The sequence below is a fragment of the Rhinopithecus roxellana genome, chromosome 8 (assembly GCF_007565055.1).
Source record: "Rhinopithecus roxellana isolate Shanxi Qingling chromosome 8, ASM756505v1, whole genome shotgun sequence".
Classification (NCBI taxonomy): domain Eukaryota; kingdom Metazoa; phylum Chordata; class Mammalia; order Primates; family Cercopithecidae; genus Rhinopithecus; species Rhinopithecus roxellana.
The window spans coordinates 126,613,547-126,639,248 of record NC_044556.1 but is presented as its reverse complement, the minus strand read 5'-3'; the positions used below and the strand labels follow the sequence as shown (position 1 = coordinate 126,639,248).

The following is a 25,702-nucleotide window of genomic DNA, read 5'->3' as shown; positions in this document are numbered from 1 at the left end:
GAGATGTGCTAAATGAGAACGCTCTAAATTAAGAAATCATCCATTCCGTGTTCCTTATTCCCGAATTTCCACTGAACTCCTCAGTTCACCTCTAGTCAGTTGTGGGGTCTTGGGCTTGCCATTGTATGTTTCTCTATGCCTCAGAATTCTCACTTCTTTAGCAGGAGCTGTGTTTATTGCAAAGACTAAATAAGACAAGTGCAAGGAAAATACCTAGCACAACACTTCACATACAGTGCAACCAATAGATAAGGGACTGTCGTTATTTAGAATATAGCAGTAGGTTTTGAAAGAGGTCAGTCCGCACAGGTCACAGAAGGGGTTCTGGTCCTTCTCAGTGAAACCATATTCTCTCATCCCCCACCAATGATCAGATGTCATTCATTTTCCTACCTTTCCTTTCTACAAAAATTTATCTGATATTCTTTCAAACCAATATGCAAAGGATGAATGAAAGTTTTAGGTGTAATGCTTTTCTTCAGTAAACACATATTAGGTGTCTGTTGTGGCAGGGCAAGAGACAAAGAGACAAAAAAGAATCCTGCCTCCCCCAATAGTTACCAGTCAAGTGGGGTAGATAGGAAAATAAGCAGAGGATGACAATTCCATGAGGTAGTGGCCATAAGACGGGGAGGCATAGGAGGCTGAGAAGGTGTCAGAAGCACCCTCATAAGTCAGGGAAGCCCTCTGATGCACAGCTTATGGCAGTGGGCACACTCCCATCCACCCACACCCAGAAGTGCCTGGAGAAGTATGCTATAATCCCTCCCCCAACACCACTCTGCCAGTGGCAAGCCACTACTCCACCCTCATGCCACGAAGGAACAGCTGACAGAGACAAATGGCAGATGCCCTCTCAGTTCTGCCAATTTATCCCTGTCACATTGGTCAGCCTCTCCAGGCCTCCCTGAGGGGGACTGAGCACTTAGGATGAGCCACTGGCTCCCAAGAGAGCCCATGAGTTCTGCTAAAGCAACGAGAACAGAGTAGGCTGGAGCAGCAGCTCTGAGCAGTGGTGCACACATTTATAGTTCCAAATTGGAGTTCCCCTGGCTTCATATTCTTCCTCTTATTTACATGAAACGCCACAGAGAAATAAAACAGCTCACCCACGGCCAGTGCCTCTCTCACCTGTCATATACAACTCCACTAAGAGGAGGCAGCCAGTGGATAGTGAGGGACTTGTTGGTCTGTCCGATGATCATAGGTGGGATAGGGATAGGGGTGGGCTTTCTGCTTTCAGTCCACTGCTGATAGACCAGGTCCAAATAGCAATGCATTCGGGCCACTTGGTTAGGGGTAAAGTTGTCAGTGCAGTTATCATCTGTGGAGACAAAAAAGGTAGCACAAGAGATGGAGATTTTAACCCATCAAGTCCACCAAGGCAGAGATAAATGGTGCCTTGTTCATGGCTGAGTTAACTTATTAGGCTCAATGAGCACTTGTTAAATGAATGAACAAATGTAATCTGTTCCAGAAAGGGTCAAGCTGGAAAGGGTAAGAGAAGACAGAGACCAGAGATGTAGCACTTTCATATCTAAAGCAGGGTCATGACCTTAAAGTTGGGCATCCCAGGGTGAGACTAAGGTTGCTGAGTTGATGGTTGCTTATTCAGCAAACCACAAGATGGCAGTGTTTCAACAGACGGCCTTTCCACTTGTGAACATTTGTGGAGTTGCAGACACCTGCTTTATCACCCAGTGACGTTGGTGAGCATTCAGAGCTGCTCCAGGGGAAAGAGAGCCAAATGTCAAGGAGACAGCAGGGCTGGGAACGGTGGTCTCAGCTTCACTTTTGGATCTGGCAAGCTCTCTTTAGCAGGTACATTTTGCATAGGGTTGGAAAGGGAGTTTTCTTAGTGCCAGGGACTTTTCCAGTGAAAACACACCAGTCAAGTACTGCTTCACTCAGCTTCTTAAATGTTTCTTCTTCCCACTTCAAAGGTGCTGCCTCCAGACCTCTGCCCTCTGCATGGCATCATCTGGTGTCTCTGCCCCTTGATGGGGGAGGAAAGGTGCTGGTGCTTACACATCTGATGCACCTGAATTATTCACCGCAATGAAACTCAGATAGACACATCTTGAAAGGTAACAGACAACCGGCTCATCATACTTTCTTCCCTTCAAAGTCATGATCAGGGTGTGGTGGTTTATTCTTTTTTGGATAGTTCTAGAAGAATATGTCACCAAACAAGACCCCGAAACTTATAGAAAGAAAATATCTTCTTTCACCATTGGACTAGGTAATCAAATCAAATAAGTCTTTAATTTTAGAGAAAAATTTGAGTCCATTATAGGAAACCAGTCACTATTACTTTTCACCAGAATCAAGGAAGGCATGAGAGACAGTGAAGAATAGTACAGAAGCTAAATTAAGGAAGGAATGATCAGATGACAAGTTTTTCCCAGGGCCAGGAAGATGCCATTTTTTTTTTTAAATTAGATGTCACCTTTTGATGGGGAGAGGGTGGCAGGCAGCTAAGAATTAGTACTTGGCCAGTGCTGGAAAAAGAGAATCCGATTTTGTTTGTTTTTAATAACATACAGTAAAAAAAAAAATCCTGAGCCTAAATTAACCAAGCCACCTTGTGGACTAACTTCAAAAATAGTAAAAAGGGCCACCTTGACCCATAAACTCTTTTCCTTTATTTCCACTGGACTCTTCTTCAGAGTCAATGTCTAAGAATGTGGGCAAAAATAAGAAAAACCACATTCTAGAAGTCAAGGGGATCACAAGAGGGCTTTCAGCTCTGTGCCTTTTTTACTACCGAGGATAGAAGTATCTTTTTAAATATCTAGTAGAGGAGAATTCAGTGAACAAAGTACCTTAATACTTCAGTATTTCTTCAAGCGCTTCAAAGACATGAAAAAATAATAATACCCTATAATAAATACACTTCGACTCTCTGACACAAAGGACCACTTGCTCATTCTCCCATCAGCTCCCACACCTCCACCCTCCCAGCTCTCAAAGGCCCCCATGTATTCTTAATAGAAAACAAAGCAAGACAGTGGTGATACCCGTGTAGCTCATGTAGTTAGTGAACGGAGCCCCTGGGAAGCGAGTGAAGCCACAGGTGTCACTCATGGCCTCTGGTTCCCGGCACAGCTCGCTCTTGGGAGTGGGGGCGGTGTCGGCACAGAGGTCTCCCGTTTCCATGGATGGCACTGTCTCCTTGCAGGGGTCATTGCAGGATTCTCTTTCACTGACCCCTTTAAAGACGTGGTAGAGTCCCAGAACATGTCCCACTTCATGGATCATGGTGTCGGTGTGGCCAGGCATCCCATAATAGGCTGGGCTGAGGACAATGCCACCTGCAATGAAAGTTTTGAAAAGCCTTTCAGAACACAGAATGAACAGCAGCTCTCCAATCCTTAATTGTGTTTTCTGATAAACATCAAATATTCCATTTCAGCCTCTAAGGAGTCACTTTATAACTTCTGATGACATACAGTCATTGCTCTTCTTTCTTGCCACAGAAACCCTCTAAACAAATTAATACACACTTCTTTATCCTCTACATGGGTGAGTGTTATACTAGAGGCCTGGATAGCAACGTTAACATAATAGAGAGCCAGAATTCTCAGCCCTGTATGCATATTAAAATCACCTGGGAGAGTTAAAAGAAGGCATACAGGGGTTCAAATACTACCCCTGATGAATTGAGTCCAAACATTCGAGGATGAGGTTCATGCAGTGACATTTTTTAAAACTTCCCAGGTTGAGAATCACTGATCTAGGCAAAAGCCCATGGGATTTGGAGTCAAGGAAATCTGATCTAACTCCTGCCCCTCCACATCCCAGTTTTGAAGACTTGAACAGCTGTCTTACCTCCTGGAACTCAGTTTTGTTGTCTATAAAGTGGGGATGATAACACTAAAATTTGTTGTTGTTTTTTTCAGTGTTTGGCACATAAAGGAAATGACAGCTGTGTAGGCCGCTTCTGATTTAACAATCCCTACTCTCAACAACTAGTTAGACAAAAGATAAGTTCAACTGAACTACCACAAAATTGGGAACATCACAGTCACTATGAGAATATGCCCCACCCTCACTCCCCCTAAATCTCCATGAGAACACGAAGGGATGTGTTTCAGGGAAGAGTTCATTGCATCCAATCAGGCTGAGATGGGAGACTTAATGGTATCATTGGAAACTTACAAAAGGAAAGGCTAAGGATCTCTGAGTGTCCCAACTTCTATCTGTGTAGCTTGTTGGAATCCTAATTCCTGCTTCCCTCCTCTCCCATGGTTGAGCCACCTAGCTTTCCTTCTTTATACCCCAAAATTGTCAGGACCGGGCCCAGTCTTATCTCTGAGAGATGAGACAGAGAATGTCAACATCCTTGGATCAACCCTCTGGAGTCCAAGGCCACCCGTGGCTGTGCTGCCCAGCTGGCCCTGCCCTTCTGTCCCAGGTCTGATCTCAGTTTCCAGGACTTGCTTCACTTCTCACACCTGAGTCTTCCCTATATCAATAGTCTTCTAAGTATAGCAGGTCCTCCAGGAGAATAGCTCTTTCTCTTGCCAGGGCATATTCCAAAGACTATGTCCTATTCTTGCCTCCATTCAACATCCCTTAGACAACCACATACACAGCTTTATGGGCAGGAGACAATCACAGGATATCTGGCACCACACCCACTGATCTACCTAATAGGCAGCTAAATTGACTTTCTTGTGACTACTTTACTGCACAGGACAGTTTTTAAGTCCAAGTTCCAGTCTTTCCCAGTTTACTCGAACATACTGACCTTACCCAAGCCATGCCCAAACTCATCTAAGATACAGTGTCTCCTTTCACATCTCAGGTGAAACTAGACCTCACCTCCCATGCTTATTATTTCTACTACTTCTGGTAAAATTGTTATTCTCTAAACTTATTCTTTTTTATTTCTCTTTTTTTATAAGGTTATTTTCTGAATATTTATTTCATTTGTGCATCATGATGTCAACATAAGGTTAAACTAACTTAAAAACAGGTCTGATTCAAGAGTGCCTGTTATTTGAATAAACCTGGAGAAACACAGTATTTCCACTTTCCAAGAGGCCCACACTTCATGTTTACATATCCGATGGCAGCAATAATCATCACCAACGTTCATGTACAATTATGCCTCCAGTCCTCTAACGGCAATATCGACCTTCACATCAGTGGAGATAATTCTAAGAGAACAGCTTTCTGTTCTTTCCAGGTGCCTTCACCTTTTTCATCCTTTTTCCTCCACCACACTTCTAACCTCTACATATGTTTAATCCCTTTTCTGCCTACTCTTTCCCCCATTTCTAAGTAAGTTTTGGCTTAAAATAAAACTAATATTCAGAAATAGGATTTTGAAAGGCTACACAATTCACCTATAAAGTTTAAGTATCTACATTGATTAGTTTTCTTCCCAACTTGGGTTTACAAAATCTGAACCAGGGTAATACTTTGAAAAAACAAGTGGCATCAGTGGTTAAATATGCTTGAGGAAAATGCAGCACGCCATACTATCCTCCTGAAAAATCCATAATGTACATGAGAGTGAGCTGTTGTATTAAAAGCCCTGAAAAGTCCTTCATCAATTGAGTTTGCTTTTCAAACTTATTTGAACACAGAACGTGTCCAAGGTAGAACATCTTTTGACATCTCTGGAGTACCAGATGTTTCAGAGCACAATCCAAGAAACACTACCAAAGATGAAAAAAAAAAAAAAAAAAGAAAAAAGTTCAAATCAATAGTTACTTTCTACTCATATATTTTAGCCCTGAGCAAAACATCAAATATCTCCACATCCTATGGCCAGCCAGGTCCAGGTCCTTTTGTGATCTCCTTCAGTTATAGATAAAGAAAATGTAGATGAAAAGAAAGATGGTTCTAGGAAGAAAGGATGGCAAAATCAACATGTGCCAAGAAAGGAGGGATGACCAGGAGTGTGGACTGGAAACACTTGAGAATACGGGGCAGTCATTATAATATTGGGCTTCTAATCAACCAGCAGCAGTCTCTGCCTCAACCCCAAATGAGATGTTTCCAAATCTAAAAATATTTTGCAACAGCCATCTTTCAATAAACCAGCTTATTTATAACTGGAAGAAGCATGAAAATGCAAGCCCTCAACACTCCCAGCAAATCCCCTCCATACCCAGGATAATTGGCCAGGGTTCTCCAGTGTAGCACTCTTGGTGCACATTTCCAACACAGAAGAATACAATTTTAATCAAACAACACTTACATTTTCACTAAAAACGTAAGCATTTTAACACACATTTGCAAGTTATATTTTCAATTGCAGAGAGATGTACTTATGCTAATAACTCATTTATATGGAAGACATGGCAACGGGTTCAGTAACTACATGTGTGTTAACTAGGATATTGCACAAAATAGAGAAATATAGAAAATATAGAACAAAATATTGCTCTAATTTAGGGATGAGTGTTGTGCACACCAACACATGTTGAGAACAAAAATCCCAAGGTCCTAGACCTCTTATAGTAATTCTATATCTACTACAGCACCAGATTATAAAATTGCCCCCCTCAACTAGAACTAGAGGAGCTTGGAGTGTGGACCATTAGCTGACCCTCACTCGCTCCATGGCCTTGGCTGTTCAACCTTTCCCCTAATCTCTTCATCTGTAAAATGAGGGGGTAGATTGACATCACTAAGATTTCTTCCCATCTGTATTCCCAGACTCTGAGAGCTAACATGCAGGCTTTGTGGGACAGTCATGAACACATACATGTAAAGGAATCTGTATTGTCCTGGACTGTCACTGCCTCGGCCTTGCAGTTTGTGTTCCAAGACTCCCAACTCTCAGTGGCCTGAGGGAAAGGGGAAAGCTGGCAGTGAGAAACCAGCCATCCTACTCTCAGACCTGCTGCGGATTTCCAAGTGACCCGGATTCGCCGCCCTTTAATCCTCACTCCCTCTCCACTAGTGATATGGTTTGGCTGTGTCCCCACCCCAAATCTCATTTTGAATTGTAAACCCCAAAATCCCATAATCCCCACATGTCAAGGGTGGGACCAGGTGGAGGTAATTGAATCATGGGGGCAGTTTCCCTTATGCTGTTCTCATGACAATGAGTAAGTCTCAAGAGATCTGATAGTTTTATAAGTGTCTGGCATTTCCCATACTCGCACTCATTCTCTTTCCTGCCCCCCTGTGAAGAGGTATCTTCTGCCGTAATTGTAAGTTTCCTGAGGCCCCCCAAGCCATACTGAACTGTGAGTCAATTAAACGCCCTCCCTTAATAAATTACCCAGCCTCAGGTATTTCTTCACAAAAGTGTGAGAACGGACTAATACAACTGGTTTGCACCCTTCATCCACTCTCACAGATACGGGGTCTCACACTGTTCTTCCCACCCACCCTTTATTCCAACCAAAACAAACTTGTGAAGTTATTAGGGAAATGAGTTTTAATCACGCACAGACACACACTCACATTATTAAGGAGTGGGTTTTCATTACTCACTGAGACACACACACACTCACATCGATGTAGGGGTGAGGAAAGACATTAAATTTATTTGGTGATTTAGTTTAGAAAAGTTCTTTCATGTTTTAATAAAAGTTACACATACACATGTACTCATGCCAAAGCCAGAGTGAGGCATAAAGACGTGTTGCCCAAAATTTAATAAGAGGAATGCAAGCATTTCTTTTCATTAAAAGGAACAAGATGTGATAATAAATAATAAATAAAAACTGAGTGGCTAGAGTGGCAATCCCTTCCTGCCATCACCAGCATTTAAGTCTTCCCCCAGTGAGGAGGAGGGGGCCTGAGGGACTGTGCATTCCCCTGCTTTCAGGAAAAGCTGCAATCCTTTCTCAGGGGCAACATCATAGGAATAATGAAAAAATAGTCAGAAATGCTACTTGTCAGTACCATTTTATATTAATATTCAAATGAACCAGCATTATCTTCTGAAGCTAGAATCTGCACACACACTCTCTTCCAGTTACATGGGTCAGACTGTGCGTGATTACATGTGGTTCCTGCACCACTGAACAGAAGTTTCTCTCTCACAAGGTAGCCTTTGGAGGGGCCAGGGCTCCTTCTTTAGCTGGCACTGTAAAGGTATTGATCCTGATATGGGGAAACACTCCTTAAAAGCTCTCAAGGCTGTTTACTGATCTGTTTAATGGTAATAACAAGAGATCCTACCTCAAAGGATTGCCATGAAGATTAAAGTAGTAAGGTAAATAAATAAGCATTTAGCTTATTTCCTAGAACAAAGAGACTCAAAATATATATTAGACCATCTGTCAATATTATTATTCTATGTGCAATCTGGCAGTACACGTTCATTTGCCTATAACCTTCATTGGCTCCCACCTAACCTTCATTCATAAAAAAATAAAAAAGAAGGTGGGGCCTGACCATAAATTAGACAGACCTCCCAGAGTGAAACCAGGCATTTCCAGACACAGTAGGAGAACAACCTCAACAAGGAGCTCTGATTTTCCTCTAAGCCACTCATACTTTGTCTTCATGTTATTCTGATCCTAACAACTGCAGGCATCCAGAAGACAAGCAAGACTTTGAGAGGGCTGCAAATAGACAAGTGCCCATTCTCTTCATAGACAACATATTAGGGTTCAAAACTTATTCTTGGCAGTCTGAAATTAGGCTGCTAATTGCAGGAGGAAAGGAAATCTTACCAAATTGGGGCTGTTGGCATAATTCTTCACAGACCTCAAATTATTGTTAGATCAGATTTATACAAGATGTCTTTGTTCTGTAGTGCCAATAATCATTCCCTTCCAACTCTCTAGTTATGGGGAATATGATTATCATTTTTATACTCAAAACCATTAATTTTTATCATTCTTTATCTTGGATGACAAAATTGAAACACAGATGAAAGATAAAACATGATAGTAGAACGGGGAGTGGGGTAGGGACAAGATTCCATCCCCTACAGTTGAATCCCTTCTTTGGTGTTCCTGCTCTTGCCTGACACATTGAAACATGAAGAGAAAAGAAATGCACACATATATTTTCAACTATATCACAATGCTTCAGTCTCCACTCTGAGGCACTTTCAGGAGCCCCCCACCTTCACTCACTTCCCCAATGCCCATCCTGCAATACTGTCAACGGACTGATAACAAGACCAGGAATACTTACTCAGGGGAAACTTTAAAGTACTAGTGTAAAAGGATGGAAAAAATTTGGAAATACTAACATTTTACCCTAGTAATTCCATGCTTCTCTTCTCCCTACTCCACTCAATTCACAATACCAGACTTTTCTACATGTATTAACCTCACTAGGAGGTAATACAACATAATGAGAAGCAAGGAAACAAGAAATCCTTTTTTGGCTGTGGGATTTCTAAGCCTCTGCCACCTGGGTCCTGAAATGACTCCATCCACAGTTTAGCCAGCATGGTAGATGGATTGAAGACAGGGACCCTCGCTCTCACACTACCAACACGACCACTACCACATTAGCCTAGAAATGATTCTCCCAAGCTGAAAGAAGAGGAAAGAGGCGAAAGGTAAATAATGGGAATGAATAGTTGGTAGTAGGTCCAATAAAGTTGACTGTACCCTGACTTTCGAGCTGGAAAAGGGATAAAAACCCACAATAGGTTTGTGTGATCTGACAGCAGAGGGATCTTGCCTCATTACAGTAATAGATTCCTAAGTGGCTTAGCCCTAGAGAGGAACCACTGACTACCAGAGCTAAGCAGGAAGGGCAACAGAGCCTGCCAGAAATTCCCTGAGGGTGTCCCTGTGATGAGAACCAGGGTCATCTCAGGTGACCAGCATCACCTGGTGACCAAGGACAAAAATGGATCATTTTCCCTGTGGTCTCAGCACGTACAAGCCATCTCCACAGTTAGGTACAGCCCCAAGCATAACAGGCATAATTGACTGAGAGTAAATTACTACTACTCAGTAGCATGGGGGCTGAAAATAGATATAAAGTTTAACGACAGAAGAATAAAGTAAGTTACATTCTTGCATGCCTGAATGTGTATGCCAAGACTTGAACCCAGTGTGTGCCAGTACCATCAACTTGTACATGGAACGCAATATGAATGGGCTCCCAGCAACTGGGGGCCATGTGTGGCACAGCTGTTCCTTAATGGACTGGCAGCAGGAGAACACATGCCTTCTTAGAAGATCTTTCAGCCTTGATTACAAAAGACAAGCCAAAACAATAAGACAGAGTTGTTGTGTGGTCTAGGGGATGGTGTGGGGGAAGAAAAGAAAGAATCTGCTAATTAGAAGATGAAATCTTAGTAGTAAACAGCCAAGCTTCCAAAGTGATTCTGTATTTCTAAATTCCTACTGGCTTTTCCAGGCTTTAACACAAGAATACCCAAGTGGTTCACGGTAAAGAGAATGATTCCCAGAGCCACTTTCAGTAAAATAAATAAATAAATAAATAAAATAGCTTTGGGCAGCTTGAGAAAAGGATATTGGTTGAAAAACTCTAAAACAGTTCTGTAAAATTTTTAGGGCTGAATATTATATGCCCATAAAACGGGGAGGTTGAGGGCCGGTCTGCAGGTGCCTATGTAATTACTTCCAGTGACTGGTGAAACTGCTTCTTAAAACATGCTGTCCATAATGAAGGGACAAAGTTATAAAACCTTGGGGTCCAGGGAAGGAGCACTTCAAGTCAGGACAAGGAAAGAAAAAGTGGTGTAGGTGGACGGGTAGGCAAAGGGAGAGAAGGAAATGGGGACAATTAAAAATAATAATAACTGGAGCTAGAAAAAGAAGCGAATCTTTAAGAGAACCAGCCCAGGAGCCATTCATCTCCAAATCTCATATTGGCTTGATTTTACAGCTTGTGGTCTCATTAGAAGGCAGTCTTTATTCCAGTCAAGACTGAACCAAGACAAGCATGTGTAGAGGTGAAGATTTTGCTGAATCTGGTGTCATTTTTTTTTTTTTTTTTTTTTTTTTTGGTCTCCTTGTATACCCTTTCAGTTACTCCTATCTGCAACAGTCAAGCATTCAGGGAGCACTAGCCACTCCCACATTGTGGAGAAAAGTAATCTGTTGAATTAAAACTGAAGATGTTATTAGCAAGGCATTAGAGACTTAATATATAACCCTTTCCTTGTTCCATTATGGGGGCAATGCTTCACACACACACACACACACACACACACACACACACACGCACACACACACAACCTCATGATGGATTCTTTTTTTGTCTACTTTGCAGGAAAATCATGACAGAATTTTAGGCACTACAGAGTATGAGTGGGGAAGATATTTCCTATAATTCATTTATTCGTTAAGCATTATTGAGCATTTATCTATGCCAGGCACTGTTCTGGAGTATCAAGGATTTAATGAGTACTAGGACGTGTTTTAGAAGAGAAGACCTTTCAAATCACCATATATAAAAGTGAGTATTTACATCACATGCTTTTAAATGCAGGAATCTTTGTTTGGGGTACCCTAATTTCAGAGTACAGCATTCAAATTCTATGCTAATTTTGTTTAAAGTGTTTAATATCCAAAAGTGTTCCCTGTTTTCCAAACTCCAAAGCACCCAGAACAGCGTCATTTACTAAATGTCATCTTCCGACAGTTAAATCATCTACAACAGAAGCCAAGGGGTAATTACCAGGAACAGTTCTCATCTTATTTATGTCATATAGGCTGCCTAATGAATGACTATGACCTCTAATATTTACATGTGCACTCCAGTTTACACATCTTATTTATTCCTTAGTTCTAGGAAGAATCACTCTGTTTTGGCACAGTAAAAAAAAAAAAAACAAAAACAAAAAACAAACAAACAAACAAAAAAAAAAAACACCAGCAGTGAATAAGGGACAATGGTGGCTTTGCTCTAGCCCAATCCTTTAATGACAAACACCTTCATGATCTACAAATGTTGGTGTGCCTCGGAGCACTCCCTCCATCAGGTTGTGGACTATAACCATGCTCAAGTCTCTTTTAATCCAAAACCTTCTTCATCACCCTCTAACCATCACCTTCTTCTTCACCCTAGTGCTTTATGCCTTCACCGTCAAACTTCTTGAAAGATCCACATTCCCCCTCTTCACCTTCTGTGGGTTCCTCTACCTGTCCCACTCTGGTTTCTGCACCCAGACTCCACAGAAACAATCTGGTTAATGTTATCAAAGACTTCCCACTTACCATATCCTATGAATAGTTCTTAGCACCTGAGGCTTCATTCACATTGTGCATCAATGTATCACAACTGATGTAAACTTTAATCTCAATATCCAACTATTTGGTTGAAAGAAAGCTGAAGTTTGTCCTGGAAGAAACCCTGCAAAAGTTCTGCATGAGGAAGGGGTATCTCACCTCCAAGCTAGTTTCTGCCACCTATACTGCTGCTGCTTTGCCTTCTCCCAGGTAGTGGTCCTACCCATACCAACCCTGTGACAGCTACTCCACTGCAGTCCACTGGGCTCCAGGACATTCACAGACCACTCACCTCCCCAGACCACCCACCATTGTTTACCCTTTCCTTCTCTGATTTGTAAGGAAGCTCTCTCTGCTTCTTACAAGCAGTTCTACCATTGCAAGCAGATGCATTCCTAAAAACACATTTCTTTCCTTTATAAAAGAGCCAAGATTTTTCCAGGGCACCGAAAAAGTTTCTATCTTGGAGGCTGAAGGCACAACCAGGAAGGGCAACCACAGATACACTGTATTTGAAGCTTCTACTACTACTATTAAAGCTCATATTTACTGAACTCCTGCTGTATGCCAGACATTCTTCCTCATGCTTATTATCCCCATTTTACATATGATGAAACAAAAGCCCAGGTCCCGTTTGTTCCTATCCATGTGAAGCCATAACCCACTCCATCATTCAAATATTTTCTTTTCCCCCAATCAAGAATCACTTCATCTGGACTCATTTGAAGATCCCTTATGTTTAAACCCCCATGATCCAGGTTCAAGTTTCCTCCCACAGGGTCCTCAGGTCCCATGCACCTGAGAGCACGTTGCTTGTGAGCTGAATGGGTGCTCTCACTGCTCTGTGGTGGTACAGACATTCTCTAGAACAATTAGGAACGTGGCAGACCAGAACACTAGGAAGTATCTAGCTTCTGTGCCACAGTGATTCTTCTCTCTAACTTGGCCAAAATGCCTGTGTGCTGATTTCATCTTTCTGCAGTAGCTGTGGACCCCACGAGACTTTCTCAAAACTCTCTGTCTTTTGGTTTCCGGTACACACCCTGATATCTTTTCCTCCTCCTTCTTCCATGGAACCCCCTTCTTAGCTGATTTTAGAGACCCCTAGTTCAACATATCTAAAAACAAACTGGCTCCCCATTTGCTTTTCCTTTTCCTGCATTTTCTACCTTGGCACCACCATCCACTCAGTCAATCAAACAGAACTCCTCTTTCCCCATCTCCTTATTTATTTGAACCAATTTTCTTAGCACTTACAGCTATAAATGAGAAATAAAGCAATATAATTTATGTTAAATCTTTTCTCATTACAGCAATAATTACTATTCATTCACAGACACAAAAACTACTCTGGGGTTGGGAGAGCCATGTTTATCTCCTTAAAATACACATTTCCCAAGTATTTGTTTTTACTAGTGATTAACCAACATCTAAAAATATTGTTTTGATCAATTGTAGAAGAGTAATCATTGCAAATGATAACTCAACTGAGAAGTGATTTTTAACACTTAATAACTTACGTTAGTTTCAATGCTGATATCCTGTTTGTGAGACTGTACTATTGTTTTACAAGATGCTACCATTAGGGGAAATGGGTAAAGGTTATACAGAATGTTTTTGCATTGCTTCTTACAACTACATGTGAATGTATAATATCTCAAAATAAAAAGTCTAGTTTAACAAAATGTGATCACAAAAGAGTTGTTGTATTCAAAATGTTGTTAGTTGAGAAACAGGCAACCAACTAGACTCCGAAAAAAATACATGTGTATGTTACATTAGTATAAAATTCTGTATAAGTGAAATGAAAACACAAGTTTAAAGAGACAAAAAAAAAAAAAAAAAGAAAACAATGAACACCTGCCCAATGTTTAAAAAGTACATGACCATGATTTTTTTTTTAACTAAATGATGGTGATTTTCAAATTGGTATGGTACTGAGAGGACACTTAGGAAAGTAAATTTAAGATTCATTTTTAAATGATAGTAGTTTGAACTAAAGTTATATGCCCCAATTACTCTTTTTGCTACTATTAAACCTATTATTAGATGTTTAGATGTTACCCTGAGAATGTATGAAGGTTTGCTGAGTTTTTTGAGTCTCTTCACAGGTACAAGGGAAAAAATAAGTTTGAAGAGCACTACTGTAGCCATGCAAAGCACTCCCACTTCTAAGTGTGTGTTGAACCCTCCATCTGCCAGTTCTGCTCTGGAATGCTCTCCTATGTCTGCCAAGAAAACTCTTGCTTATCCTTCAATTCCCATCTCAAGCCTCAGCCCCTCTGGAAACTCTTTGTTCCTGCCTAACTTCATGTATGGTGCCATCACATAGTATTATAAATCTGTATTACATATCTGTCTCCCAATCATGCTGTGCACCCCTTAAGATCAGACTGTTTTCATTATTCTATCTATGGCATTGCCACAAAACGCAGTCAAGTTTTTCTTTGAATGAATCAATGATGATGAGTATGGTATCCAAGGCTTATAAAAGGGCTGGTTTATGACTAACTTAAGTGTTCTGCTTTTAAAGATATGTTTTCAATTCAGGCATTGTTTTCCATGGCTAAAAATGTTCAAACTACTGAATATTAGAGCTCAAGAGGATTCCACTCATTCATCCACCTGCCAAAAGATTTTTCTTTGTGTTAACACAGCATTGAAAGCACAAAATCATACGAAAGGGCAGAAATGGTGTTGATGGCAAATCATGATGACAAATTACCTTGGTCTTTCCACATAGTGACTTAAGCCATTGATAGTCAGAAACTGGATTCAGTCTTCAAACTTTCAGGCTAGTGTGCTTATCTGCCAGGTCACTCAACAGACCCTGAAAATGTAGGTCCTTTACATGCTGACACAAACAGATCATCCCATCTTGAGTCTCAAAAAGGCTCTATTTAGGAAATTCTGAATGTCTTCCTTTATCATGTTATGTCAGCTGTCTGTACTACTCTACACCTGATTTTAGTCAATACAGTTCCTTTGTTTAATCAGCTATGATTGAACAAGAAGAAATAAATAAGAACACAATTTTCTATTGAATCAGATCTGTGAGCTGTTCAGTCTAGTCTTTTACTTCTGAAAAGCACATTAACAATCATGTTGTAGGGGAGTACAGTTATTTCTCAAAGGATAAGAATAAAATATAAATATCCCTTGCTTCTTTCACAATTCCATTAGAAGTCAGTGATTCATGGGACAATTTAAGCATTTCTTGAAATCATTTAAATTTAATACTTTTACTCATCTATATCTTCATTCAATGATCACTCACACAGCACCTGCTATATGCAAAGTACCTTGCTTATTTATAGAGACCATAGATGTCTATCAGATTTCACCAGTTTTTACATGCAATTGTGTGTGTGTGTGTTTGTAGTTCTATGAAATTTATCACATATACACAGTTGTGTAATCAACACCACAGTCAAGATACTGAGCTGTTCTATCACTATTAACATGTCCCACCTACTATCCTTTATGTCACAAATACATCCATACTCTTCTCAACCTCTGACCATGTATTGCCTCCTCATTTTTAAACCCTGGAAACCACTAATTTGTTCTTTATCTCTAGAACTTTACCATTTTGAGAATACTGCAAATGTGAAATGTTACACCATGTAACTTTTGAGATTGGCTTTTTTTTTTTTTTTTTTTTTTCACTTAACATAATGCCCTTGAGATCCATCCGAGTTGTTGCATGCATTAACACTTTGTGGAGTAGTATTTCATTGTGTGGATGTACACAGTTTGTTTAAGCAGTCAGAACTGAAGGACACTTTTGTCATTTCCAGTTTGGGGCTACTATATAGAAAATAGAAAGCTGCTATGAAGATTTATTCATGTACAAGTTTTTTAAGTGGATATACATATTTTTATTTCTCTAGGATTAATGACCAGGAGTCCAATTACTGGATTGTATGGCAAGTGTAAAATATCTAGAATCTGTGGTTTGATATCGTTTGTCAGTTTGCAAGATTCTCAGTCATTATCTCTTTGAATATTGTTTCTGCCCACAATTTGTTTTTCTTCTTCTAGAACTCCAATTTACAATAGAAATTTTTCATGGAGTCTTAAATGTTACCTGAGATTTCTTCTGTGTTTTCACAGCACTTCCTTTTTCAGAGCTTCAATTTGTAAATTTTCTACAATGGTCTAGTTTTTAAATTCTTTCTTCTGTTCATAAACCCATCTATTAATTTCTTAATTTTTCTTACTGGTATCTATTTTTAGTTCTAAAATTTCCATTTGATCCACTATTAGAGATTCCAGTTCTCTGAGCAAACTATGCATTTTCATCTATTTTTACATATTAATCATAGTTAAAGCCAGTGCCCAATAATGCCAATACCTGGATAAGTTTTGATTGTGTATGATTTGTTTGTTTGGTTTATCATCATTTGACCCTGTCTCCTGAAATAGTTGATATCTCTTTATTGATTGCTAGACACTGTGCATGAACAATTGTAGAGGCTTTCAATTATGTCTTTCTACAAAGAATATTTAACTTTCTTTTTCTAGGCAGTTAGAATATAGGCAGATAAACTTCCTCCAAATAGGGATTAAGAGTGTTTCAGGAGGAAACATAAAAATTTTAGAAGATAACGTTGGAAAAACTCTTCTAGACATTGGCTTAGGCAAAGAGTTCATGACCAAGAACCCAAAAGCAAATGCAACAAAAACAAAGAAAAGTAGATAGGATGCATATCAAAACCACTACCACATTACTCCTGCAAGAAAGGCCATAATTTAAAAATATCAAAAACTAATAGATGTTGATGTGGATGTGGTGAAAAGGGAACACTTTCACACTGCAGGTGGGAATGTAAACTAGTACAACTACTATGAAAAAACAGTATGGAGATCCCTTAAGAACTAAAAGTAGATCTACCATTTGATCCAGCAACCCCACTACTGGGTATCTACCCAAAGGAAAATAAGTCACTATATGGAAAAAAACACTTGCACACACATGTTTATAGCAGCACAATTCACAATTGCAAAAATATGGAACCAGCCCAAATGTCCATTAATCAATGAGTGGATAAAGAAAATGTGGTATATGTATATACCATGGAATACTACTCAGCCATAAAAAGGAACAAAATAATGGCATTTGCAGCAACCTAGATGGAGCTGGAGACCATTATTCTAAGTGAAGTAATTCAGGAATGGGAAACCAAACATCATATATTATCACTTATAAGTGGAAGCTAAACTTTTAGGATTTAAGACATAAGAATGATACAATGGAACTTTGGGGACTCAGGAGGAAGTGTGGGAGCAGGGCGAGGGATAAAAGACTACACACTGGTACAGTGTACACTGTTTGGGTGATGGGTGCACCAACATCTCAGAAGTCACCACTAAAAAATTTATCCATGTAACCAAACACCGCCTGTTCCCCAAAAAACTATTGAAACATTTTTAAAAGTGTTTCAGGCTAGATTTTAGACTTTGTATAAACTGTGCTACTTTTGTTTACCCTTGCACAGAGGGTGTCTCAGAGCCCCTTCTCCTCAACAAGGCCTCAACTTCCAATTTTCTATCTTCGGTTATGAGAATCCTAAAATCACTGTTTGGCTTTTTAATCTCTTACAAGTTATTTTCTACGTGTTTTCTTGCCCAGTGGCCCTGAGAATGTAAGTTTAGTAACTAACAAATATCTTAAAATAAAATCACAATCAGAAAATCAGGCTTACTTTTTGTGATTTCCATTTCTCTAGGATCCTGGTCCCTCAAGTTTTGGTTACCCTGAAAACCTGAACTCTAATTTTTGTCTTGAGACAAAAGCAAGCTCTAGGCTGCTGCTCTCTGCTCTGCCTCTATGTCTTCCACTGAGAATTTGGCAATTTCCCTGAAAGGAAAAAGACTGAATTATATACAGGACTCACTTCAACGCATTTGTCTTCTTTCTGGGATTGGACTCCTCATATCCTTGTTGTCTTAGCCAGTCTGATGCCTTCAAATAAATAATTTTAAAGTATTTTATCCATTTTTTATAGTTGAATGAGTCTTGCCAATGCCCAATTCTAATAAAGTTAGAAAACATTCAATGGTATGCCCCAGCCCAACAATTCTTATCAAGAAGTCATCATTTGTCTCCATAATGGCCAAGAAGATAATTTTTTAAGGTCTTTTAACCAAATAGATTCAGTTCCTATTGATAGACCTGGGCCTCATGGAAACCACTGCTGGGTAAATCTTGCTGTCAGGACCTCCATAGACATACACCAGAAAGGTTACTATTGGTGATTGGAGTGTGCACCAAGTTGGAGATATTTTCTTATAGTGTTATATGCCCCCTCTGCTACTGTTGCTTTTGATTAGCGTAGCTCAAAACACCCGTACTCACTATTAAATGAATTACAGGAATATAACTTTCTAGTCCACCCATTGCTACCAGGAAAGCTAGAATGACCCACACTAGCTTTCATCTGGCTCCAGCTTACATGACCATCTTGGAAATGTATGACTGAAATCTATAGCCCCTTTCTGTCAGCTGTATCAAAAATCCTTTAGAACTTTTCCTGAAACTAATAGCCATGAAGTGCAGCCTATGACTTACAAATTTGTTTTCTGACAGGCCCAACAAAACATCTCATCCCACCCAGAAACCTCTCTTTCCCTAGTTTTTCACTCATAGTAATTGTAGATAAATCTGAATGCCTTCTTTGGTTTATGCTGGATCCCTGGAAATATCAGGTCCTTACTTGAGGAACCTGACAGTATGTTATTAACACACACAATGCTCTTGCCTTGGTAGCCTCAGGCCAACACTAACATCACAAATTTCTGATTTCTGATGTACTGAGAACTAAAAATACAGTTTAGTGATAAAAGGGTTCTAAAACTGAATCAGATACTATAGAGCCAATGAAACTCAGCTATGCATGCTAGCAAAGCATTTAACTTGGATTCTTACATGTTTAATTTGTTATACATATATGTGTATATATACATTAGCATATATCCTCCATTTGCTGGTATATATAACCCTTTTGAATCTCAACCTGATTCACTCTGTGGATTTTCATCACTATTTCACACTTGAACAGCAACCCTTTTTTTTTTTTTTTTTTTTTTTTTTTGGTCTATCGCTAACGCATTGCTCATCTTCCTCCTTCCTCAATCTACAACACTGGTTATCTTTTGAATACTGCTCATATTTTCTATGATTGTCAAGTCAATATGTTCTAGACTTCACTATGACCAGGTATTTGACATATACAGCATTATGTTCTATTACTTTAACTTATTCCTCTCTGCCTCTTATTTGATTACTAGGAAGACCAATTTTGCAGTACCTTTTAAAAATCATTCATAGAATTGTTTCCAGTCTGTCTAACCATTCTTTTTCCAACACAAAATATTACTTTCAATTATAGTAACTTATTTCAAAATACATTTTTATAGAATGCTATCTAAGACTTTTTGGAAATGTATACTAATTATGTTCAAAAATTACTCTTTATCCATATGTTTATAAAATGGATGTAATCACTCTTATTGCTTGCTCAGTAAGATTTCCCTTTATAATAATAAGACATTGTGAAAACAATTGTCTTTTTTGTGTTCAGTAGTTGCACTTGGTGTTAAGGTATCCACTGTTTTCCCCCGTGAGCAGGCAAACCCCACTTTTTGAATTTCCTGGGATTTCCTCAGGAGTCCACACCATACAAGAAGCCCACCAGTCTTCTGGAACAGTGATCACTGTACAGCAGGTTTCACAGTCCAGCCACTTTCTTGATAATTTGATAGTTCCCCACTTGGGGCTCTGCAAGACTTAAAATGATCTTATTCTATGCCAGCAATTTATTTTCATCTAAATTACAGATTCAGTCTAGAACATCCTGAGCATTTGCCATTGCTTGCTCTAATATGTCTTACTTGTCTATATTGAAACATTTTGACAGGCTCTACCAAGAGCCATTCTCAGCGCAAAGCAGTTAATTCACTGTGTAAATTTACTTTTTCTCTGTCTTTCTTTTTTCCCCAAACTTATTTTCACAAGCTTCCTTCAGCCTTCTTTGTTTTTTCCTACCATGTTTGGTCTTCATTTCACTTACCCAAGTGAGTGACAGCGTCCTTGTCCCAAGGCCAGGTGGCAGCACCTGCAAGGTCTTCCCGCACTGAGCTGGCAAAGTAGATGTTGAGGAAGTGAGTACTGTTCAGCTGCAGGGCCTCCTTCAGCTCCTTCACACTCATGTATGCCCTAGAGAGCATGCAAGATGAGAAAATGTCACAGCAAAGAATTGCTACTTAGAGAATAGCAGAGCCAGACTTAATCAGATTCTAATGGCACTCCCAGCCAGCATTACCTTTTGGAGGGACATGGGGCAGAGACCAGCCTGTCATGAAGACTAGAAGAAAAGGCATTAATACACATTTGGGATGCTCATACCAATAAATAGTATAATGACTTTTTAAAACACCATAATGTTTGTATGAATACTCCATATTTAACATCATACTCAATTCCCCACCCTACACCCAGATTATTTCTTCAAGATAAACCTAATGATCCCATGAATTCTTTGTCTTGAGAATTATTCTCAGGCCACAGTGAAGAAGGCCTTCCAACTCTCAGTTTCTTGTTCTTTCCATCACACTGCATGATCCTTGAATTCCAGTTCAATCTCTTTTTCAGTGTATGCCTACTTCAAGCATTATTTTTTAAAAGAAAAAGGGAAATAGAGGATAGAAAACATAAAGTAAAAGAGTAAAAAATGAGATGAGTTAAAAGCATGGAAGGACATAATAAAGCTACTGCAAAGAATAACAACTATATAGACATCTCTCTTTCTAGTCCCTTAATCCATAGAAACTCTACTCTACTCCTATTACCTTATGATATTTACCAAGTATGTTTATTGGTGACTTTGAAAGCACTAGGCAATATTATGTTTGCATTGATGCACAGAATTAAAGGTCTGTTAAAAACACATGACTTGTGGCTTATAGAAAAGGACACAAATGTTTGGTCTCTTTCTAAACTCATATATAGTCAAAGACATTTAGCTTCTCAGCATCAGTGAAACTTAACACTTTACCATAAGCAAACAGGGCCTTTTTATTCTCACTGAAGTGTTGTTTTAAGAAGGAACAACTAAACCAGAGCTCAATGGCCCCTTAGACTTACTAGATGCTCCCCACAGTGGCCATGGTCTGCCATTCCAGAGATAGGAATGTTCTTATCACAGTGTCAGCTGGGCAGACAGCCTGGCCACACAGTTTGGAAATTTCCTTTACAGATTATGCTTTGTTGATGCTATTCTAGTAGACAAGCTGTAGACACTGAAATCTACCACCCCAGAAGCTCATGTTAGGACATGAGCTCTAGCTTGCTCTGCCTCCCAACTGTTGATGCCATCTATTTCATCCAAGTGTAGGATGTGCTGGCAAAATCACCTGAGAAAGGGCAATCCCAAAGATTGTGTATTTGTTTTCTGGAACAGAACCAAAAACGGGAATAAAAGGAAAAAAAAAAAGATCTTGCTTTAGAACCAAAGATGTTTAGGAGAAAAGGGCTTTTAAAATACCATCTTTTATTGACTTATAATATCTTGGAAAACTAGCTCTCAGCTACAAGAAATCATCCAAACTCCAAGAGATGACATCATATGTGATCGGGGGATAGTTCTCCTGCTGTTTTCCTGAAGACACAATGTTTTCTGAGTTGTTGCCTGGTTTTCCCGAGACATTAGTCACATTGTCTTTTACTTTCTCCTTTATTAGAAATAAGTATAATTTCCTTTATTGACGAATTGATGATTTGGGGGTGATGATGATATCAAGTGAGTCTTCAACATGGAGATGTTTCAATAGGTCAGAAGATAGAGAGGGGAAGAGTAAAGAGAATAAAATAAATGAAAAGAAAAAGAAAGAGAAGAAAAGAAATGAAAGGGGAAGAGAGAATCAGAGACTGAGCATGGGCTCAGCTCAGGGTACCAAGGAAGAAAAGCCATACCCTTTCTCTGTTCCTATTCTTGGGTTCCAATTAAAATTGGGAGTTGGTAACTTGACAGCTTTCTCTCTCTTCTCTGCAGGCACTTCTCCAACCTCCCTGCTCCTGGCATGGCTTATTTTGGCTATCTGTGTGCTACTGGCTTCTTTGCCTGCCATCTACCAGTCTTGGACACCATCCTCCCATCCTCCCTCAATCCACCAGTTCCACTAATTTCTCTTGAGCAACCTCCAAGGGGCCTCCTCCTCCACCCCCAACCTCATTAGCTGGTTCTCCTCATCTTCTTTTTCTTCCTTGCCCAATCCTCTCTCCAGTCATAAATTACCCTTCCAGGTGACAGTATTTATGTCATGCTGGTGGCAAACTGGGTATGGTTACTCAGACTCCTGTACTTCCTGGAGATAGAGATATACGTCATCAAGTATAAGGGAGAGAATAAATTTTAAAAATCTAGAAAGAGTCATTAATTGAATTGATAGAAGAAACCTTTATTTTGCTGGAAACAAAGACTACCATCCAGACTTTCCTCTAAACCAGTGAGAGCAAACATGCAGAAGTTAGTGTGTCTGATTTGCATGCAGAATGCTCTGTCTATTGCAACACAGGTAACCATTTCAAAAGTTAATTGGAGCTAATGAAGATATATGTCTTAGCTTCTCAACCAATATGACCAGAACCCGGTTCATGGGCTTAGGATGAGAAAAAATGGACATTATTTTCAAATTTAGAGATTAGCACCTTACTTCAGAAATGATTAAGAGATAGACTTGCCATTCAAATTAGCTTAATATTCAAGGGAAGGCAGAATGCCACACATAAATGCAGTGAAATGCATAAGGGGCATGCATTGACCAGAACTTTGTATTAAAAGGGGATAAACTGCATTAATCTGCTTAATTTCTGCCAGGACCTACCTTTCCTGTACACTGTACACTCTAGATAAGGATACTCACTTACACGTCTCCCTGAAGGCGTCAGAGTGACCAAAGTTATGTCTTGGTTTTTATAAATATTATCTCAGTAATAGGCTGTCCTTGGGGCTGACATATCAAGCTGTTCTGCCCCATTGCTCAGGCTTGTTAGTTCTGACATGCCCCATGGAGAATGCACATCTGCTTCACCATTCTATGACTGTCACCTACTGGTTTGGGATTAGCCATTGCCGGGTTTCCAGTCTACCATGTTTCATTGCCTCCCCGCCTTAGTGTATTCTCTCTGGCTTCTGCCATGCCCCTGACAGCTGGCTCTCCAGTCACATCCCAGTATCTAAATGTACACACAAACTGCAACTACTGCTTAGTTCCCAACTAAACAAAGCAAAAGTGTAGGAAAAGTGATTCTTTGTGCTGTAGTTTATTAGTCAGTTAAAAAACCTCGTTGTACATTGATAGAAATTATTCATGAAGGAAGCCAGAAATAAGCAAAAGATCCTGAGCTGTCTGCTGTCTGAAGGAAGTTGAATCAGTATCAAAAATTGGCATGTAGAAAACAAGACATAAAGGATGGATGTGCACCTTGAGACTGGGACCCACAGCCCCACTTCCCACAGTCAGAGTAAACCCACGCCAAAGGAGGAGCCTGACCGCACTCCACAGTTGATACGGCAGCCACCTGCAGAAGGAAAACAGATACCCCTAAGGCCCTTCAACCAATTCCCCTCACAGAAGCAACATGTGCCTCATAGACATTTGAGTTTGGTTAAGCCTAAGGCTTCCTGTCATTACTGTAAAATATGGTTCTCTATCCAAAATATGCAGGAGGGTCCCCTGCCATTCCCACCCCCTATCCACTCTCCCACTATGTCTCATCTTTCTAGGGAATATCACCTTTGACCTGATCCCCCATCCCATTCACTGGGCCCACACCTTGGGACTTGTGGGCCCCTGGAAGCATTCTCCAGGCTGCTCAGTGCAACCTCAAACAAATAGTTTTCTCTGTTCCTGTAAAATTCCTTTTGCTCTTAGGTGCATGGAACTCTACTCATCCCCATATACTCCTCACTTCCTTTCAATTTTTGTTTTCTGGTTACTGTTTTCTGGAGTAAAGAGCTCCAGTACCTGATTCCTGGGCTCTCCCCTTACTCCACCTCCTATCATCACCTGAGGAATTTCAACACTTGTGTGAAGCATCCACTGAAAACACAGTCTTATTCTCTTTTTTTTTTTTTTTTTTTTTTGAGATGGAGTTTTGCTCTTGTTGCCCAGGCTGAAGTGCAGTGGCACGAGCTAGGCTCACCACAACCTCCGCCTCCTAGGTTCAAGTGATTCTCCTGCCTCAGCCTTCCTGAGTAGCTAGGATTACAGGCGTGTGCCACCATGCCTGGCTAATTTTGTATTTTTAGTAGAGACAGGGTTTCTCCATGTTGGTCAGGCTCGCCTCGAACTCCCAACCACAGATGATCCACTCGCCTTGGCCTCCCAAAGTGCTGGGATTACAGGTGTGAGCCACGACACCTGGCCAACACAGGCTTATTCTTGACCTCCCTATTTCCAATGATCTTCACTCACTTCCCTTTGGCCATCGATTCTCATTGTCACCCTTATTCAGATTTATTTATTTATTTATTTTTCATTTCCAATCTCATGAAGATTTTCAGTTCCACTTGTCTATACTTTCAATTGTTTATGGCCATCTCCTCTCCAGGGGTAATCTGAAATTTTCAATATTCTTCTTTTGCTCCTCTCACCTCAACTTTTCTATTTTCATGACTCTTAGTAGATGCTCATACCTCCTTCTTTGATGATAAAATCAAGCCCATTCATCATGAAGTCTATCACTGGGTCACTGGGTCTCTCTCTCTCTTACACACACACAGACACAGACACACACACACACACACACACACACACACACACACACACACACACACACATTTACTTCCTTACCTATTTGTATTCCCTTTCCCCTGATCCCACAAGATGAGGTTTTCCGAGAAAATCCTAGTTAACACCCTCTCCTTTTTCTTCTTCCTTTCTAATTCAAACTTCTTAAAGGAATAATTTTTTCATCTCCCATTCACTTTTTTTTTCCATGTACTTCCTAATCCCACTATAATCTGGCTTTCATCTGTACCACTTTATCAAAATTGCTTTCATTAAAGTTGTCATTGACTACTTAAGTTTCTCTGCCCAGAAAATTAAAAAAAATCATTCTCTTATTGGAACTTCTTGTTGCATTTTTATATTATTAGTTATTTCTCCCTCCAAAAATTCTCTACTTCCTTTGCTTACATTGCAATGCTCTTTCCTGGTTCTCCTCCTGCTTTAGAGACCAACAATCTCAGTCTCCATTGTGAGTTCCTCTTTTCCATTCTAATTTGTAAAAGTTATTTCGCAGGGTTCTGTTTGTGGTCCATTCTTTTCTCACTCTCCATGCTTACCATTGGGAAACCTTCTATTCTTAAACTTCAAAGCACCGTCACTATTCGAGTAACTCCCCAACATAAATGTAACTAGTCCTACCTCTCCTCTAAGATTAGATTCTTGTTCTTTTCCTAGCAATTCAATATTTCTACCTGGTTTGTGCACAGAAACCTTGAAGTCAGCATGTCAGTGTAACTGGTGGTTCTATCTGAGTACAAAGGAAA

At 39.9% G+C, this 25,702-nt stretch overlaps 1 protein-coding gene across 2 annotated transcripts in view; it reads right to left on the bottom strand.

Moving 5' to 3' along the window:
- The window catches only part of PAPPA2 (pappalysin 2), a 394,482-nt gene that overhangs the window by 159,446 nt on the left and 209,334 nt on the right, over nucleotides 1-25,702 (bottom strand). For both annotated transcript variants that reach the window (XR_748418.2, XM_010367396.2), the window contains exons 4-6: nucleotides 20,219-20,364; nucleotides 3,021-3,314; nucleotides 1,132-1,324 (exon numbers count right to left, since the gene is read on the bottom strand). Coding sequence is in view for 1 of the 2 variants with exons in the window: in XM_010367396.2 (XP_010365698.2) it covers nucleotides 1,132-1,324; nucleotides 3,021-3,314; nucleotides 20,219-20,364 (633 nt within the window). In the remaining variant the exon portion in view is untranslated. The remainder of the gene's footprint in view (nucleotides 1-1,131; nucleotides 1,325-3,020; nucleotides 3,315-20,218; nucleotides 20,365-25,702) is intronic.